Source organism: Triplophysa dalaica, chromosome 2 (genome assembly GCF_015846415.1).
Source record: "Triplophysa dalaica isolate WHDGS20190420 chromosome 2, ASM1584641v1, whole genome shotgun sequence".
Taxonomy (NCBI): Eukaryota; Metazoa; Chordata; class Actinopteri; order Cypriniformes; family Nemacheilidae; genus Triplophysa; species Triplophysa dalaica.
Genome location: NC_079543.1, coordinates 5,178,706 through 5,197,686, shown reverse-complemented (window position 1 = coordinate 5,197,686; position 18,981 = coordinate 5,178,706). Strand labels below are relative to the sequence as shown.

At 36.9% G+C, this 18,981-nt stretch overlaps 1 protein-coding gene across 1 annotated transcript; it reads left to right on the top strand.

The window, feature by feature from the left end:
• The first annotated feature begins 1,102 nt into the window (after window positions 1-1,102).
• On the top strand, window positions 1,103-18,949 carry pdxkb (pyridoxal (pyridoxine, vitamin B6) kinase b). Its single transcript, XM_056765444.1, has 11 exons — window positions 1,103-1,381; window positions 2,901-2,955; window positions 8,289-8,393; window positions 11,904-11,987; window positions 12,584-12,618; window positions 12,724-12,809; window positions 13,007-13,052; window positions 13,299-13,410; window positions 13,649-13,785; window positions 13,895-13,961; window positions 14,204-18,949. Exons 1-11 carry the CDS (start codon window positions 1,301-1,303, stop codon window positions 14,314-14,316), a joined length of 921 nt encoding a protein of 306 aa, XP_056621422.1. The 5' UTR covers window positions 1,103-1,300; the 3' UTR covers window positions 14,317-18,949.
• The last annotated feature ends 32 nt before the right edge of the window (window positions 18,950-18,981 follow it).

Genomic DNA, 18,981 nt, shown 5'->3' with positions numbered 1-18,981 from the left:
TACTTATTGTTAAAAATAGATCAGGTGAAAATCATCACACAAAAAAACAGACAACGGTGTATTAAAATCTGAGAATAGAAAATGTCATTAGTTCAGTATAAAAACAAAGGAAGTTATACAAATAATTTTTCAAAAACAAAAGGTGTGTGTGTCTTACAGTATCATTTCGCCTATATATCATCTGAAATGATAAAGAATAATAAAGAGCTTTTTAGTGCACATACAGAGCCAGACAAACTACTCTGACCTCAATGCCAGGTAGGCAACGCGGCATTGAAAATGAAATGTCCCTGAAGCCTTGTCTTCTTATCCAAAAATAGTTGAATAATAACCAGAGGCTGTTGTGTGAGTCAGAATATTTTAGCTGGACGAAAAGAAGCCATTTGGCACAGCAATTTTGAATGAAATAAACGTTACCAATTATAGAACAAGATGGTTTATAGAATGTAAATTAGGCTATATAATTAGTATTGCAGTTTACTTGTTACGGACATATTCTAGCCTAACCAGAATAAAGTCTAATTTTACCCAAATGGAACACGGAAACGAAATAAAGTTTGTCCATAAACAGAGTTAAAGTTTTTCAACAGCGATTATTGCCTCTAATGAGAGAGGCGGCATAGACACGACAGGTTACCGACACCGATGACGTCAAACATCACCCATTCATGGCCTGACGTCACCGCTGACCGCGGTTCTGATTGGAGGTTTTTAGAGCGCGTCTGTCTGTTGAAGGACCCCGCTTCCAACAGACCTATCTGTTAGTTTATTATTTGTCGTTTTATTTAATTTCCTGGGGATATACGAACTAAATATATGTTATACAAAATAACATAAAATAAAAACATTGTCGGAAATTATCTGTGAACATTTAATACCTACATATGCCCACACATCCAATAGTCTACATGCAGAAAATCTAGATCTTTTTTGTTGTTCGTCACCGATTTCTTTGATTATCGTCTCTTTTGAAATCCACCCTTTCTATCTGAAACGTTTAATAGATACAGCCTACGGTTCCCAAAAACGAAGACAAGCTCTGCGATCGTAGTCGTGATGTCAGTAAATTGAGGTGCCCCCTCAGGATGCCTGAATAGCTGCGCTCACCAATGAACGTCTCAGTGTGGATGTCCTTCATTTCTCTGTCTGGCTGCTTAACTTGCCATCTCGGATCCAAATTCGCTATCTAAAAAACGGGAAAAGAGCACCCCCGGATTGCCGCTGCACATCGCGCAGCCTCTCGAGCTCCTAAATCGCGTGACATTCTGGAGCGTTTAAAACAACTTTGACTGCGCGCGACATGGAGTGCAGAGTGCTGTCGATTCAGAGTCATGTCGTGAGAGGATATGTGGGAAATAAATCTGCATCCTTTCCCTTACAGGTGAGAACGGCATATTGTACGTAAGTGGCAAATGCACGAGCGTGCTCTCTTGAAAAATGTTGTTAAAGAAACATGACAGCATGCTGATGTGCAAAGGTCACATGGCCAGATTCTGTCGTTTGCAACATGCATGCAGTTTGTGCATAACTATGTCTACTTGTGTATTTGAATGAAGTCTCTTATTTTGAATTTTGACGTTTGTATCATGCTACGTTTACGTTACCCCAGAACTGTCCGCTGCATGCTTGTTGCATTGTGCTGACAGGTTCTCCAGGGGGTTGTACAAATAACTTGGGTCAAACAAGTAATGCGATTGCAACACATAAACTTACATCGTAAGGAAATAACGCGTGTATATCTAGACAGCTCGTGTAATCACAACACGGGGGCTGCCAGCAGGTTAAATCGGCACAACCCTCTTGCGACACGGCGACTGTCATCCTTTACAGAAATGACACCGCCGTTCATCATCTCCTGAAACGATTCGGAAATCACTGAATGTCGATTTCCGAAAGTTCGTTTGGCACGAGGGATCGCGATGCTTCCAAACTATTAAATCAGGCTCATTAGTTTTTGAATGGCTCCAGCTGTCATGCTATCAGAAAGCGACTGTCTTCCTTCTTCTGCATGCTCGAGCTGTCTACGTTTCACAGGCTGACGTCACGGCCGGGGGGATTCAATACTTGCCAAATCGTGTCTTTTTTACGGTTCTCACATCCCTCAATCGCGAGAGGTCGTGCATGACCTTCTCATCGTGCCTTTATGACGCGACAAATGACGTTTTATTCATATGGACGTCGCTTAAACTTTGAGTCGGCGAGTCCTGTCTTCAAAAAGCTGCACGTGTAATAAAATAATAGTTATTTCAAAATTATTTTTGTTTACTGCTAATTTAATACGTTATTTTTGATTATATCACATATTATTTAAACTAGAACTTTCTGTTGTTTCTCAGACTAGATATGACTGTTATGTTATTTTAGTATATAGGTAGTTTTTCCTCTATGATCAATATGACGTCATGTGAAACATTTGCCAACATTTATAAATCTATCTATTTAATTAAAATGTTACTGTTGTATTATAGTATTATTTTAATAGGTGACCTAATCAAAACTCAGTAGGCACATATTGTTGTATTCCAAACAGACAGGTGACTTTTAGTATGTGATTTAAAAATACATTGCTTATGGACAGTATTGATTGTTATTCTTATTTTTCCTGATCAATATGGCTCTATGTGAAAATTGATAAGTTATGAATAACCACATGGATTGATTTAATTTGTTATGCACATTGTATATGTAGGGTTTTCGTAAATTGTAACGCAAGTCATTTTTCACACATGGAGAATTTTGTTCATAATAAAAATCCCTGAATAGTAGAAAAGATTCCTAGTAATCGAACATCAGGGTTAAATGAGGTCAACCAGCTAAAGCCATTTGTAGTTAAAAAACATTGTGTTTGCATTACTTCCTAACTGAAAAGCTTTCATAAATGTGTTTTTTCGTCTCTGCAGGTCTTGGGCTTTGAGGTGGACTCTATCAACTCTGTTCAATTTTCTAACCACACAGGTACGCTCTACTGATTTTGCTAACAGATCTGGTGTGAAAGTATTTTTTAGGTTCAAGTATAACTTCAATATGTGTAATTCTGATCATCCTGACGAAACGAGAGGTTTGTAGCATTCAGGGCTCTCTGTTTCATCGACCAATAGCAGACAGGGGAGTGTGACGCTAATGAAGAAATCTGTATAAACACAGTGCGTGTGTCCGTCGCTGCTAAACACTGATTCTGGACCAGCCTCTATAGACACATAACATTTTCTACCACATGGAAGTAGAATAACCTAAACTGGTCTTGGATCGGTGGTCTAAACAACACGTGGCACAACCTTCTGTAGGATGTTGCCCTGTGAGTGGCCTCCCGCTTCGCTCCGTTGCTCTCTTCTCCTCAGGGCCATAACGTCTTTAGTCACTAGAGTTTGTTTTTATAGAAACATTTAAGCCTATAGCAGGACTCATACGTAGCCGGCTCACTTTATATTCCTGAAAGAGCCAATGTCAGCATAGCTAATGGAATTTGAGTGCCTCTCTATTGAGAAGGGTAGAGAGATTTTGATCAGGTTTTGTGGATTTTATGTAGGAGTTTAAAGGGCAAGTTCGCCCAATTCTTTTTATACTTCAATCATTTACTCAACCCCATGTCACTTTAAAGGAGTCATATGACATGGCTAAAAGGAACATTACTCTTTGTTTTACATGTAATGCAATGTCACTATTTAAGGTTAAAAAACGCTGTATGTTCCAAATACCGTGCATGTTTGTATCTCCTCTTTGCTCCGCCTCTCTGCAACGCGCAGATTTTTTAAAAAGCTCATCGCTCTGAAAAGCGAGGTGTGCTATGATTGGCCAGTTAAACAGTGCGTAGTGATTGGTCGAAGACTTCAAGCGTGTGACGGAAATGTAACGTCTCTTACCATATTTGGAACATCATGTTCCTTGTTCACAAGCAATTGTACTGACTGGCGATAAATGTCATTTGTACTTTCCTTATCAATTCGAGCCTGAATCTGATACGGAAAATGAAGATGATCAAGCCGATACATCAACTTTGCCAGCACGACTTGAGCAGGATGTAAAGGATTGGTAAGGTTTAAAAAAAAAGATATGTTAAAAAGTTAAAAACGATAGCTAACGTTCTAAAGATTTGGCGTTAGTGTTCAACCAGTGTTATGCCACGTTGCGAATCAACAAAGACAACAAACCCCATTATGAACACAACATTTGTTGCCTCTCGTTTGAAAATAATTACTGATTATTAGGACTTATGTTGTCTTTTTCACGTTGCGCGCGTGTCTTTGCAGATCACACAATTGCGCTACAAACACACAACAAACTCAACTCGCGTTTGTCCGTAACAGTGAAATAATACTTACAGGCTGTGAATCTGAACCGCCAGACTGTCCTTGCGAAGTTGTAATGGTTGGAATTGCCCTACTTATTAACAAAAGCTTTCGTGCACAGCCGGTCTTTATCTTTTTCTCTCCCAGGTTCATGTCATCTCTGAAATGCTCTGCACACACTTGAATATTCGTATTGTACTGTTCTGACACGGTATTGTAAATAAAATGTAACCATTCGTTTTTAGTTGTCTCATCTTGTGGAAGGGAAAACATAGAGTCTTTCTTTTCGCAACGAAACGCACAGCGTCTGCACGACATGGCTGCGGCAGCGACGATACAACGAGATGTACAAGTACGCCCACCTTACTTGCGTATAAATTTGGGCGGTCTTAGTCAAATCATACCATGAACTGACGTAGATTTGTGGGGGTGTGGTAAGCATTCGCTTTTAGACAGAATGCATCATGTTTAATTTTTGCAATTTTACGTGTCTGATATATGCATGGGAGAAACACGTATTCGCGCCATATGAGCCATTTAAACCTGTATGATTTTCTTTTGAAAACAAAAGATATTTTACAGAATGTTGGTAATGAAACAACATTGACACCTATTGACTTCCATTTATGGACACAAAATCACGGAGACATTTCTCCTAAAATATTCTTTGTGTTTCACAGACAAGAGATATATACTGTACAGGCTTGAACGACAAAAGGGTGAATAAATAATGAAAAATGGTAAAGAATGGCAGGACCAATGGCGAAATTGTTTGACCAAAATGTCTTATGCTTTGGTGTGTTGTTGACCACCAGATGTTACATCGAAAAGTAAAAATAATATCCCTTTGTTTCATTTTTCTCTTCTGATTCAGAACCATAATCTCTCTATGTTCATAATGTTACTTGTTTTTTTAGTATGGTTTTACATCACCATGTGGGTTTTAATGGGCCCAGCAGTAAGCAAACTTTACTTCAGAGTAAATGCAAATCGTTTTCTGGTTAATTTCAATGGATGTTACAGGATAATGAAGACCATTTACAATATGGCAACACGCTGAACTATCTTGAGGTTTTTTGAGCGTCTAAAACATAACAGCTTTTTTGCGATCCGTAATTGCATAAATACAGACAACCTTAAAGGGTAAGTTCCTCCCAAAATCAATTTTGCAACAACAACATTCCCAAATGATGTTGAATGACATTGTTAAATTGGTCCATCAGCTCATAGTGGCTCTGGTTCAATTGATTTTTTTGAAGCGACGACAATACTTTATGTGCGAAAACGACTTTAATCGGTATATTCTCCTCTGTCTTGTCAGTCTATGGTGCGCATTCATGAGAGCACTTCAACGCATGAGCATTCGATGGGGGCAGACGCCGGCGTTCTGACTGACAACCCGGTTAGCAAGCAGACGCACAATGTATATAAGCTGATTTTAGCAAAATGTTAGGGTTGCATGCGTTGAAGTGCTCTCCTGAACAAGCACCATACACCATACACCATACACTAAAAAGCCAAACGTATCTTAAAAAATGTCAACTGAGCAACTATGAGCGGATGGACCAATTTGCTACTTTTCTGCACCTTGCCAGCAACTACAACTGAGGAGCCCTGGAAATATCACCTTAAATATCTTTATTTGTGCTCCTAATACGCCGGGAGGTCTCAAAACATGTTTAATGTCACACAAATTAGATTTTGGGATGAACTTACCCTTTAAAGAAAGGTTTACCCTAAAATGAAAATTCTGTCATCATTTACACACCCTCAGGTTGTTCCAAACCTGTATAAATGTCTTTGTTCTGCTAAACACAAAGGAAGGTATAATGAGGAATGTCAGTAACCAAACCGATCTCATCCCCCATTAACTCCCTTAGTATTTATTTTTCCTACTATGGCAGTGAATGGGGATGAGATCTGTTTGGTAACTCACATTCTTTCAAATATCTTCCTTTGTATTCATCAGAACTAAGAAATATTCATTTTAGTCCATTTAAAGAAATAGTTCACCCAAAAATAAATATTCTGTCAATATTTACTCTTCCAAAATAGTTGTATTTACATTATACATCTATATACATACATATACACTGTCTTATTGTGGTGAACACTAAGAAAGATATTTTGAAGAATGTCAAACAGTTCTGGGGCACTTTTGACTACCATATTAGAAAGACGAACTACAATGGTGCCCCCGCACTTGTTGGTTTGCCATATTCTTAAAAATATCTTCTTTTGTCTTCAACAAAACAAATAAATGTATTTGGCTTTGGAATACCTATAGGGGGAGTAAATGATGACAGAATTTTTTTGGGGGGTGAACTATCCCTTTTACCAACTACAGAGGTGTGCTAAACTGACACCACTGACTGTGGTGTTTTTCGTCTGTGCTCCTAATATCTTGTCTAAATGCCTGGCGTATAAGGCTGTGTTGGTTGACAGCAGTGGTCTAGTAGACAGTGCGGCCGAGTTGACCCAAGTTCGAATCCTGGCTTGTGGTCCTTTCCCTGCTCCTGCACCCCTCTCTCATATCTCATTATTTCCTTTCTATCTACACTGTACTGTCTGGCAAAAACTATAGAAAAAGACCAAATGGTCTGTTTTGGGTATATTAATGTAGTTAATAAATGTTAAGTTTGTAATGTTTATTCATCGGATTAGCAGATAAATGCATCCTAATGTTCAAGGAAGAGTTCACCCAAAAGAGAAATTTCTTCATCAGTTCCCAAGGCCGTGTCATCCTATTTATAACGTACTAACCTTTTTCAATTTAACTTTTTTTTCACTTCATGCACAAATACTGTACATCTCAAAATGTTGAAACTCATAAATCCACAAAGAGGGTTAATGAATGTCTTCTAAAGTAAATCATTCGTTTTTGAGAAAAAAAACTGTTAATGTTTAACATATCCGAGTGCTAAATTAAAATATGTTGTTACCTCAAATGCTTCTTGTGTTTCTTGTGATTGTTTGTCACATGATATTTTGTTACAAGATGCAAAATGATCAATATGTCCTTGTTTTTGGTTTTATTTCACTTTATAATGAATGTATGTGCTTGCAGTTTTAACACATTTAACATTTATTTTCATAAAACTTTGTTCAACTGAAGGGATGACATGAGGTTGTGAAATTCTGGGTGAATTTTCATTTTTGTGTCAACTATTCCGTCAAAGCCCATGAGACATTCTGGTTCTTTCGTTTCATTGCTATATTTAGAATGAAGTTCTTGTTAAAAACACGGCAGATGTTATCAGTGTTACACAGTTTTTTTGTCTGTATTCATTCAGCAATTTTTGGTTGTTCAGCATCTCTTTAACAAACTCAAGTACGTTCTAGCAATCCATTTGACGACAAGCTGATGTTGTAACAGTGATGTCCAAACTGGAGCTTGTCTCTTTGTCTTAAGTGTTTGCATTGGACGTTGACTCACAGGTTGTGGCGCTTTGTCCATTGATGCTAACAAAGCCTTGTGGGAAGGAACGGCGCTTGCATTTGCAGCCGTTTCTGAAATGTGATTGTGATTCTGTGTGAAATATCTGCAATATGCGTGTGGGCGAAACGATATGGATTAGAGGTTTGCATATTCGTGCGTGTGTTTACAGCAGAGAGGCAATCTCAGAATTGCGACAGCAGAAATTGATGACGACAGACACCGGTCTTATCACAAAATGCACACACGATGCGTCTTTTCATCCATCGCCTCAGGCTTTCCTCTGTCCTGTTTCTTAGCAACAAAAAACAAACCATGTGACCAGCTGGGTGACTCACCTGAATTGTGACATCACAGCCTCAGCAGCCACATCAGTGCCCCCTGACGAACAGCGGAGGTTTTGGACCCATCGTTTATATTTAAGCCAGCATAGACAGAGGCAGACGTGTGTGTATGAGATTCAGAATGGTACAGCCTCATTGCCATCGGTGTTGTTCACTTTGCGCATCTGATTTGTATTGCAGATGTAATTGGGTGCATTTGACCTTTGACCTGTCTTTATATAGGTTACGCTCACTGGAAGGGGCAGGTGTTGACAGCGGATGAGCTTCACGTCTTGTATGAGGGGATCAAACTCAACAATGTCAACCACTATGACTACGTACTCACAGGTGAGCAGCAAACACCTGTCAGAATTAAAATGATCATTTTAAAATAATATTATATAATAATAATTATAACAATTATTGTGGATAATCGCAATTATAGACACTAAAGGTTGATCTGTAGTGTCTGAAAGACATCATCACCTTGCTCTTAACTAACTGTTATGTTACGATTAACATTTTTCCATTATTTGAGTTGTATCAGCTTTTGTGTGTGAGTGTGTTTTGATCATATTGATCTATAGACAGGCAACAGCATCCTCATATCTTTAGTGCCCATTATATTTTTTATTATTCCTTTTTGAATGTTTAGTTTTTACAGTTTATTCCTTAGATTAGCAGCTAAATATGTCCAAAGGTTAAAGGAATAGTTCACCCAAAAGTGAAATGTCTTTTATCAGTTTCCACCGTCATGTCATCCCATCCCATTTATAGCCTACTACTGGCCTTTTTCAACTCATCTTAAAAATTACTGTAACTGTACATCTCAAAATATTGAAATTCATAAATGCACAAAGTGGATTAATGAATGTCTTTTAAAAATCAAGCATTTCAGAGTGCTAAATTGAAATATGCTGACATGTCGGCTACTTCAAATGCTTCTTGCGTGTCTTGTTACTATTTGTCATATGATCTAAAAGCAGGCAACAGCAGTCTCAGATCTTTAGTTTGAGTGCTCAGGACTTTACAGTCACTTTATAGTAATTGTTTTGGTTATTTACAGAATTTTCACTTTTCTTCATTAAAAAAAAGTATTGTTTAAAAATGTTAAGTGTAGTAATCTTATACCAGGTGACAATTTACGAGGGATTAAATACAATAAAAAATAAATAAAACAAGTAATCAATGACAATTGATACAGAATGTCAATTGAACTTTATAATCAAAATGGGGTAAATGCATACGGGGCAAGGAATCTCAGCCAGCTTCCCACTCTGCTCTCATAAAGCTGAGGTCATTTTTGACCAAGTGACAACGATGTGTTTAGTAAGACAGCTCAGCACTGCTATCTGCCTCCGTGATCAAGTCATGAGTAAGTATAAAAGTTTATTTGTGGATGTAACTTGAAACGGATAGGCCGAAGTGCTCTTTTTTTGGTTGTCGATGTGTGACGTAGTGTTTGGGTAATTTGATTCACGTTGTTGTCCGTTATCCTACACGCATGTTGGAGTTACCGAGTGAAAAATGCCATTATTCCCTATTGATGTAATAGAGCTGGCTGAGATTTTAGTGGAAATATGTCATTGCTCCGTGTGCATATACCTCATTATTAGATCATTTATCGGTAATTCTGACCGTCCTATGTTAACATCACATTGCTGTTGAAAGTCTTTTGTGTACTTGTACCACAAAAAAAGGATTTCTGACTTAATGTAACATTACATTTGGCTTGCAATGCAGCGCAATACGATAAACAACATAGTATTAACAATGTCATGATATCTTGATATTTTTAATAAAATTTTATTTCCAAAACATGAATGATTTTTAATAACAGTTTTATTTTACCATTTCCTCACCGTCTTTGTGTATTTTTTTCTGTTCGGTTGAGTGACTGGAAAAACAAAATGCTGCCAGATGTCAAACTTATATGATCATTTTTTGGTCAAAAAATCAAGTTTATGTTTTTTTTTTATTATTGCCGGGGCTTAATAAAAGATCATTAATGCCAAATATTACCTTGGCTTAGAAAATGTCTTGCTGGCATGTTGTAAATCTCAATCAAACCAATGATGCTACATATAAAAATGAAACGAAAAACTCTTTCTGTAATGGACATGAGAGATTTCTGCAAACCGTGTGGCTTGTTATGACAAATCTTCTGTCAAACAGTTTCTCATAAAACTCAGAATCGCACTGACATTGATGGAATGTGTTGATTCTGTTAACTCGGGCCATGGGACATGGGACTAGTACCCGGACAGTGTATTCATCATTGTGGCAGTGATTTTTGCACACACAGTTCTGGAAATGTTCAGTAGTTTTGTGTTGAATGACGATGAGTCAGAGACGGAGGAGAAAATTCTCTCTTTCACTCCCGACGCTCTTAATCAGCACCGGGGGAACGAAGAGAACACGTGGCCATAGAGTCGCAGGTCTGGCCTGCCGACGGAGACGTTGTGCTCCATTGAGTGTGCTAGCAGGCGGGAAGTCTCTAGTGCACAAGCTCTCCTTCTTCATCACCTTGAGAGCTGAAGAGAACAGAACGGATGAAGGAAAAGGAGAAAATGGGAGGACAAGAGAGCCATGCCATCCAGATATCACATTGCTCTCCAGACATAACCTCTTCCCGGCAACTGAATTCTGCCCTCATGTCCTGATTCAGCTTTCACTCAAAAATCAAGACGCTTGTTTATCCTATACAGAGGTCCTGAAAAGTGTTTGGCCATTTAGAAATTAAAACTTAATCGAAATGATCATTCTTCGCTCCTTTTGTTCAAATGGTCAGATCCTTCATTTGATCAATGTTCACCTTCCTTGTGTTTGTCGCAGTGCGATTTTGTGACACGTTGTGACTTTGTAAAGGCGGTGAAGGTCAGATGTGTCACAAATGTAAAGACAATGTGTAGGATTTATCTACCAGAGGGACAAACCATCATCCTTAACACTTCTGCAAAAAAACGAAGTTCTGCATCTTTTGGTTATATTTTCATGGTGTTTTTTTGTCTGTTGAGCTATGCATCGCTGTGATTTTACCTGAATTCTAACTCGTGATGGAAAGTGTTTTCATTCATACAGTAGGGAGCAGTTTTAAATGTCACTGCTGTGGACGGATCTCACTGACATTTAATTTAGCCCAACATGCAACAAGGGATATTTGTTTTCGTGTAAATGTCTTGATGTGATTCCATTCTGAGCTTTCATGCCGTAGCTTCACTGTACAATGGGATAAATATATATTCGATGATTATAGGGATGCTGAATTGAAATGAAAGGAATGATTAATCTGACCTTTGTAGATTAGGAAATGGTGTAATTTTAATTAATTTAAAAGGATATGGAACTTAAAGATTTTAAATACAAAAAAAGTGTCATTCTCATATTAGACAATTTGATTGAGTTCATCTATTGTCATTGAGTTTTTATGCGTTGTACCATATGACTATGGTTTTATATATATATATATATATATATATATATATATATATATATATACAAAAATAATGGCTTGATGTGTTCATGTAATCAAAATCTTTAGGTCAAATAAAGACTCCTATGATCTTTGTCAATTATCTTTTACAGTACTGTTATGAAATCAATATTTGAGTGGTTGAGGGAAAAAATCTTGGTAATCTCAAGGTTATTATAAAAAATACAGTAACAACGAGTTATTTTGAATTATACTGTACTTGGATCAGTAAACCTAAAACCTGGATACAACACGGAATCTGTATGACCCTTATTTGTAATTCTTCCTACACAAGCCATATAGAGAGATCTTGTTAAATATCAAGAAATAAGTTATGGCTAAAAAAACTAAATGTATAATGTGAGCTGTTCTCTCTGTTGCTGTAGGTTACACTAGAGATACATCATTTCTGGAGATGGTGGTTGATATTATACAGGAGCTGAAAAGAGCAAATCCTAACCTTGTATATGGTGAGTTTCTCTTTGGCAAGAGGTAACATACTTGCAGTATACACTGTATTCTAGGTAAATATATAACAAAGTGTGTATTATATATATATATATATACATATACATACACATACACATACACATACACATACACATACACATACACATACACATACACATACATATACATATACATATACATATTTATATATATGTAGTGTGTGTATACATGTACAGCACATACTGCCTTATATATAGTAAATATAGTTATAGTTATATAGTTATATATAGTATAGTATATAGTAATTCAAAAGTGATCTTATTACATAAAAAAGGTGTTTTTATTCTTACTGAGTCTTACGTTCATCTTGAAAAATGTTTTTATAACACCATGTACATTTTTTCTACCTTTATTTTGACATTTTTTATTTCTGTGGATTTTGTTCTCTTGACTTAGTTTTGAAATGTATTTTATATCAATCTTTTTTACAAAAATGCTAAATTTCTTAAATAAATAATAGTTCAATTTTATTGAATTGTGTTGTATTTATATACAGTATCTGTTAAAAAAATGAAAAACATCAGTTAACATGTTGAACTTTTGTTCGGTTTCTCAGTTTGTGACCCTGTGCTGGGTGACCACGGTTCAATGGTAAGCTTTTCTTTTTCTAATTTACTTTTCTTGAGCATTTTATAAAGAAATTACATTCGAAATAGGATTTGCTTCATTTGAACTTTTCGGTGTTCCTCTTTGCAGTATGTCCCACAGAATCTGCATCCAGTGTACAGGAATAAAGTGGTGCCGGTGGCTGATATCATTACACCGAACCAGTTTGAGGCCGAGTGAGTATAATCCTTTGATTGAAATGATTTTATCCTTTCTGAAAAAGACTAAACCTTCACATGTCTGATTGCTGAGAGAAAAGTGGTTGTTTAGTGGCATCTGGTGGCCAGCGATTGCATTAAACTTGCATCCTTACTGCTGTGTACGTCATACAGATGGTCAACTCATCTAACTTTGTTCAAATTCCTCATTTCAGGCTGTTGACAGGGAAGAATATTAGCACAGAGAAAGATGCTGTTGAGGTGAGTTTAAGCACACACACAGTAAATGACCGTAATAGACGGTAGGAAAAATTGCTAGCATCACTTTTGCCATCATTCTTACTTTGGTTTCTAGCTTTGTATGAATAATTTAAAAGAAGAGAAAACACTTATATAGTAAAATGTAACAATGCAAAAATGAAGGCAATAAAACACAACCATAGTCACAAAGTTAATTTAATTAAGCAGTCCTATGACAAACATCTCGGTATGTGTTTGTGTGTTCAGGTGATGGATCTGCTGCATAAGATGGGTCCAGACACCGTGGTCATAACCAGCTCGGATCTTCCCCCTCGTCTCGGAGACAGATTTCTGGTGTCTTTCGGCAGTAAGAGGATTTGTAAGTGTGTCACAGGATTGCTGTGTCATGAATCTATAACAACTAGAGAAACGGGAAACCGTCAAATCGCGGAAGATACCACTGACGGAGGATATTATACTGAATTATTAGCGCTTACTTGAAAGCAAATGCATTCAAATATAATTTGTTTACATCTGGTACTGCTAACCAAGTCACAGAAAGGCATCCAGTGTTGCGCAGAAAGCAAATCATAGCCTTCCTATATATGTTCCTGCAGTGATGCCAGACGGCACGAGGACGACCCAGCGGATCCGAATAGAGGTGCCAAAGGTGGACGCCGTGTTTGTGGGCACCGGCGATCTGTTTGCCGCCATGCTGCTGGCCTGGACCCACCATTACCCAACAGACCTGAAGGTGCGGCATGTTGCATCATTATGATATCACAGCGTTATATGCATTTTAATGAGCACATGCTGAACGACGTTATATAACGTGTGCACTTATTGTTTTTTCTTGTTTTCAGACGGCATGCGAGAAGACTTTCTCAGTTATGCACCATGTCATTCAGAGGACTATCTCCTTTGCTCACGGTAACACATTATCTGTTGGTTGTGATTTGTACATGATGCCAAAATATCTGTTATTACGTGATGCTAAATCTCACATCAAATCATCTATGTGATTACACATCTATTTGTGTGGAACACAAAAGAAGATATTTTGAGAACTGTCTCTGTGGTTTTGTGTCCATAGAATGGGGGTCAATGATCATGCAAAATAACACTTGTTTTATTGACACGCTTTTCTTTTTCTCTCTTTCCTGCACTCTTAGAGATGGCAGGCCCCGGTAGAAGACCCAGCCCGGCCCAGCTGGAGTTACGCATGGTCCAGAGCAAAGCCGACATAGAAGATCCAGCCATAGTGATGGAGGCTACGATTCTATAGAGCTGCCGAACAGCACATCTCATCCAAACATCATCCTCCGCTCACAACTGCACAATGTATAGATGTTGTACATTTTGATATGTAATGTGACATTGCCTTAGAATCTCAGCCAGAGTACAACAGATCCATTTCAAGAGATTCAGCAGGGTACAGCCAACCGAACGCGAGGGAGAGAGCAGTGACTCGCAGAGAGAGATTTATCGTGTTTCTTCACCTTTCTCTCTCTCTCTCCCTCTCTTTCTCTCAAAGCTCCTGAAGAACTCTGGTTCGTCCTGCACATTAAGCCCAGACTCGTGACATTTCCTGACCAGGTCAGTTATGTACCTAAACTGCCATTGACTTAGTGAGGACCAATTCAACAAAATGACAATGTTTGACACAGTATGCGTGGGAGAGACAAGAGTTGTAAAGAAATGTCTGGGTCATATTTCACTTCAAAATGTAAAGGAAAAAAAACAACACATTTTATTAGATTAGAATAGTGTCTGTTAACTGAAATGGACACATTTAAAGAATTGTTGATAATTATTGTGTAAAAAATATGTAAAGCAAAACAACAATAATGATATTTAAATTGTAAAGTGTATTTTTAGAGTACAGTTGAAAGTATGTATTATGGTGTAGTATTTGTTGTTCTGAATTTAATGTACAGCGATTTAAAAAAAAAAAGAGTGTTTTAATACACTGTCACAATAATGAGAATAAGATGCGAATAGATGAAATTAATTTACTCTGTATAAAAACAATTCCATTGTTTTGTGGTTAAATATGACCTGGACATTTCTTAGCCATAATTATTGCACCAAACTTGAAAAGATTTTTGTGGCCAAACTCAAAAATAAGTCATTAAGTATGATACAGACCCAAAGTCTAACTAATGTGAAAGAGTCCAGTTAGTGTTAAAATCTGCGTTTTATTTGTTCTTGTTGTTTTTTTTCACTGAAAGGAGTTTTGTTTTTAAAATGTGCTGCTGTATCGTGTGACTTTGTTTTTAGTGATAAGATGATGTACTGTAATATTTTTGGCCTTGCTCACGTTTATGATTTCCTTCTCCTTCCTTTGTTTTGATTTTACATTGAGCATTTATTAATGCGCTACTTCATTTCTCATGTCATTTGCATACATCAGTGTTACTAATAATGTCATCTCATTTCCTTTCAACTGATTGTATTTGCATCGATAATCTACTTGTTTGTACAGGCAGAAGAAACTTTAAGTAGTTCAAAATAGTTTTTAACTTTTTATTTGACAGTATTTTCATATCGCAAAGGAAACGATTTGTATGAAGTTGGCTTCGGGTGAACGTTTTAAAATGCCTTGGAAGAAGTAGCTCTGTGTAACCTGTGCCGGGTGCTTCACGGTTACAATGCTGTAAAACAAAATAAAAGGCAAATGAGTTATACATCTTATCAGACTTGTTCTCCTTTATTCAGTCCGTAAGGATATTCAGGCACCGGCTTGTGTTCTGTTGTGTGATCTAGTTTACATTACAAACAGCACTTTTGTAGATTTATTAACGCCCGTTAATTACTTGTTTAGTGGATTTCTGTTTTACACACCACTGATCCTCCAACACAGTCATGTTACTTTATTCCATCTGTTCATTCTCTGATCATTTGACATTTTCATTTTTCTCAATGGTGATTTATATTACAGTAAAAACACTATAATGCAATTTGTTCAACAACAACTCAAATCACATTCAGATTCAATAATTTTGATTTACGTTCACTTGTTCTTATTCACATTAAGATTCACTTATTCTGAACCGAATTCAGTTTTTACTCACTCTGATCAAGATTCACTCATTCTGCTTCACATTCAGGTTAATTCACTACGATTACGATTCACTTATTTTGATTCGTATTCAGGTTCACTTGTTCTGATTCACATTTAGATTCACTAATTCTAAACCACAAACAGTTTTTACTCATTTTGATTCAGATTCACTCATATGGTTCACATTCTAAGTCACATACAGGTTTACCAGTTCAGATTTACATTCAGGTCCATTCTTTTAGTTAAAACGCACTTATTTTGATTCCAATTAAGGTTCACTTGTTCTGATTCACATTTAGATTCACTTATTCTGAACCACGTTCAGTTTTACTCCTGCGTCACATTCAAGTTTATTCATCATGATCAAGATTCACTTGTTTTGATTTACATTCGGATATACTCATTCTGAACCACATTCAGATTCACTCATGTGATTCACATTCGAATTCACATTAAGGTTCACTCCTTCAGATTTAGATTCAGGTTCACTTGTTCTGGTTCACATTAAGATTCACTCATTCTGAACCACCTCTAGTTTTACTCATTCTGCTTCACATTCAGGTTTATTCATTGTGATCAAGATTCACTTATTTTGATTCACATTCAGGTTCATTGATTATGATTAAGATTCACTTATTTTGATTCAAATTCGGGTTCATCGATTTTGATTAAGATTCACTTATTTTGATTCACATTCGGATTTACTCATTCTGAACCACGTTCAGATTCAGTTATTTGATTCACATTCGAATTCACATTAAGGTTCACTCGTTCAGATTTACATTCAGGTTCATTCTTTTCATAAAAATTCACTTATTTTGATTGTAATTTAGGTTCACTTGTTCTGGTTCACATTAGGATTCACTCATTCTGAACCATGTTCAGTTTTACTCATTCTGCTTCACATTCAGGGTTATTCATTGTGATCAAGATTCACTTATTTTGATTCACATTCAGGTTCATTGATTATGATTAAGATTCACTTATTTTGATTCAAATTCGGGTTTATCGATTTTGATTAAGATTCACTTATTTTGATTCACATTCGGATTTACTCATTCTGAACCACGTTCAGATTCAGTTATTTGATTCACATTCGAATTCACATTAAGGTTCACTCGTTCAGATTTACATTCAGGTTCATTCTTTTCATAAAAATTCACTTATTTTGATTGTAATTTAGGTTCACTTGTTCTGGTTCACATTAGGATTCACTCATTCTGAACCATGTTCAGTTTTACTCATTCTGCTTCACATTCAGGTTTTCTCATTCTTCTGACCCACATTCAGTTTCGCTCACTGTGATTCACTTTCAGATTCATTCGTTTTGGATTTGGAAGTAATCTAACCGCAAGCTCTTCCTTTTCTTCCTTAGCAAAAAATGATGGCCATGTGCAGGACTAATCAGGGGTCGGCATTGCTCCGAGGGGCACATGCTTCAGCATTTCATTAGTTATAGAGCTTTTATCTAACTTCTTACGTGTACTTGTACATTTTTAGTGAGTGTATGTGTGTGCGAAGTGTACGTGTGAACGACAAAGGACGGTTCTATTGTGAGTGAGAGTATTTGTGTTACTTAAAGGAATATGAGGGTGTAAGGGGGAGGGGGTAGATAAAATAAGGAAAGCCAAGAGCTAGTCTTTGTGAACGTGGACAATGAGCTGATACACAGTTGATTATGACATCACTGTCTTGGTAAGATAAGGGGGGCTTAAAAGCAGAATTCAAAGATGCATCTCGCTCTCGTAGTGGGCAGCCAAATATTTTGACTGTTATCACAGTGATGTCTAGTGCATTCCCTGAGGGAAGTTAGAAATTTTGGGTGACCTACAACATTTTGTTTGTTTCTGTATACATAAAGTATGTAAAATGTATATTGGTCTGTGAAAATTGTGTGTTGTCTATTGTAAGACTGTGGATCAACGATGACCAAATGATGATGAGCTCCATCTAGTGGATGGGAGCTTATATCGCCCGGGCCCACCTACCACAACTCACTCCATGAACAAACTGCCATATAGACGTTTCGTGTTTTAGATCCTCTATAAATGAATTCCTGGTAGTTCCTTGAGTTAATATTTAAAGTTTTAGCTGCCTTCCATTGCAAGGCTTGGAAGTAGTCCTGCCTTACGATATGTACAAAGCACATTTAGATGGAATATCAGTCTTACTAGTGCTCAGAAACAAATATTCATGTTAGTTGTGACTTGGCTCCGATTCTTAAACCGTTTCAGTTTGTTTTTGTGTTGTTTAACAGATCGAGATACAAGACAGAACAGCATCGAGGCGTTTTAATAAGAGTAAAGCAAGAAAAAAACTATGGACTAGAAATGTCTTGAATCTCCTGTGAAATCATCATCTTGAGTAAAATGAGTGTTCAGATCACTGTGCTTGCTGTAATGTACTCTATTCTCTTCCTAGAATATTATAGCAAGAGTACACAAAGTCACAGTAGTCCTCCTTACAGAAGGGCAGATAGCCCCAAATGTGAATTTCAATGACATCATAATGGGCAGGGTGACATGTTGCCATGGCAACGATTACAGGCAACATTCTATTCCTCTGTAAATACGTGTGTTCTAGTGACACATTAACGTTCCACACTTCATTTGGGTTCCCTACTTGTTCACATGGTTGGTGTCAAAAAACGCTTTTATTTGCTAACGGTTTCCTTTGTGAATGGGGTCAGAAAAGATGATAAAAAATAAATGTTTGGTAAAGTTTTTAGTGCTTTGGTTTCATATTCGGAACATTTTATAATATGTAACAAACAATAAAGATTGTAGTGTACAAATCAACATTTATAATGTATGTATGTTATAATGCAATAAAGAAAACAATCTATTATATTAAACACGTTGTGTGTTTGTGTGTCGATGGTGCTCA

Bases quoted from the DNA above. Each gene is read 5' to 3' on its own strand.
- pdxkb (XM_056765444.1), top strand. From the start codon at position 1,301: ATGGAGTGCAGAGTGCTGTCGATTCAGAGTCATGTCGTGAGAGGATAT. The intron at 13,786-13,894 runs GTGCGGCATGTT...TCTTGTTTTCAG, and splicing joins ATTACCCAACAGACCTGAAG to ACGGCATGCGAGAAGACTTT. The intron at 13,962-14,203 runs GTAACACATTAT...CTGCACTCTTAG, and splicing joins GACTATCTCCTTTGCTCACG to AGATGGCAGGCCCCGGTAGA.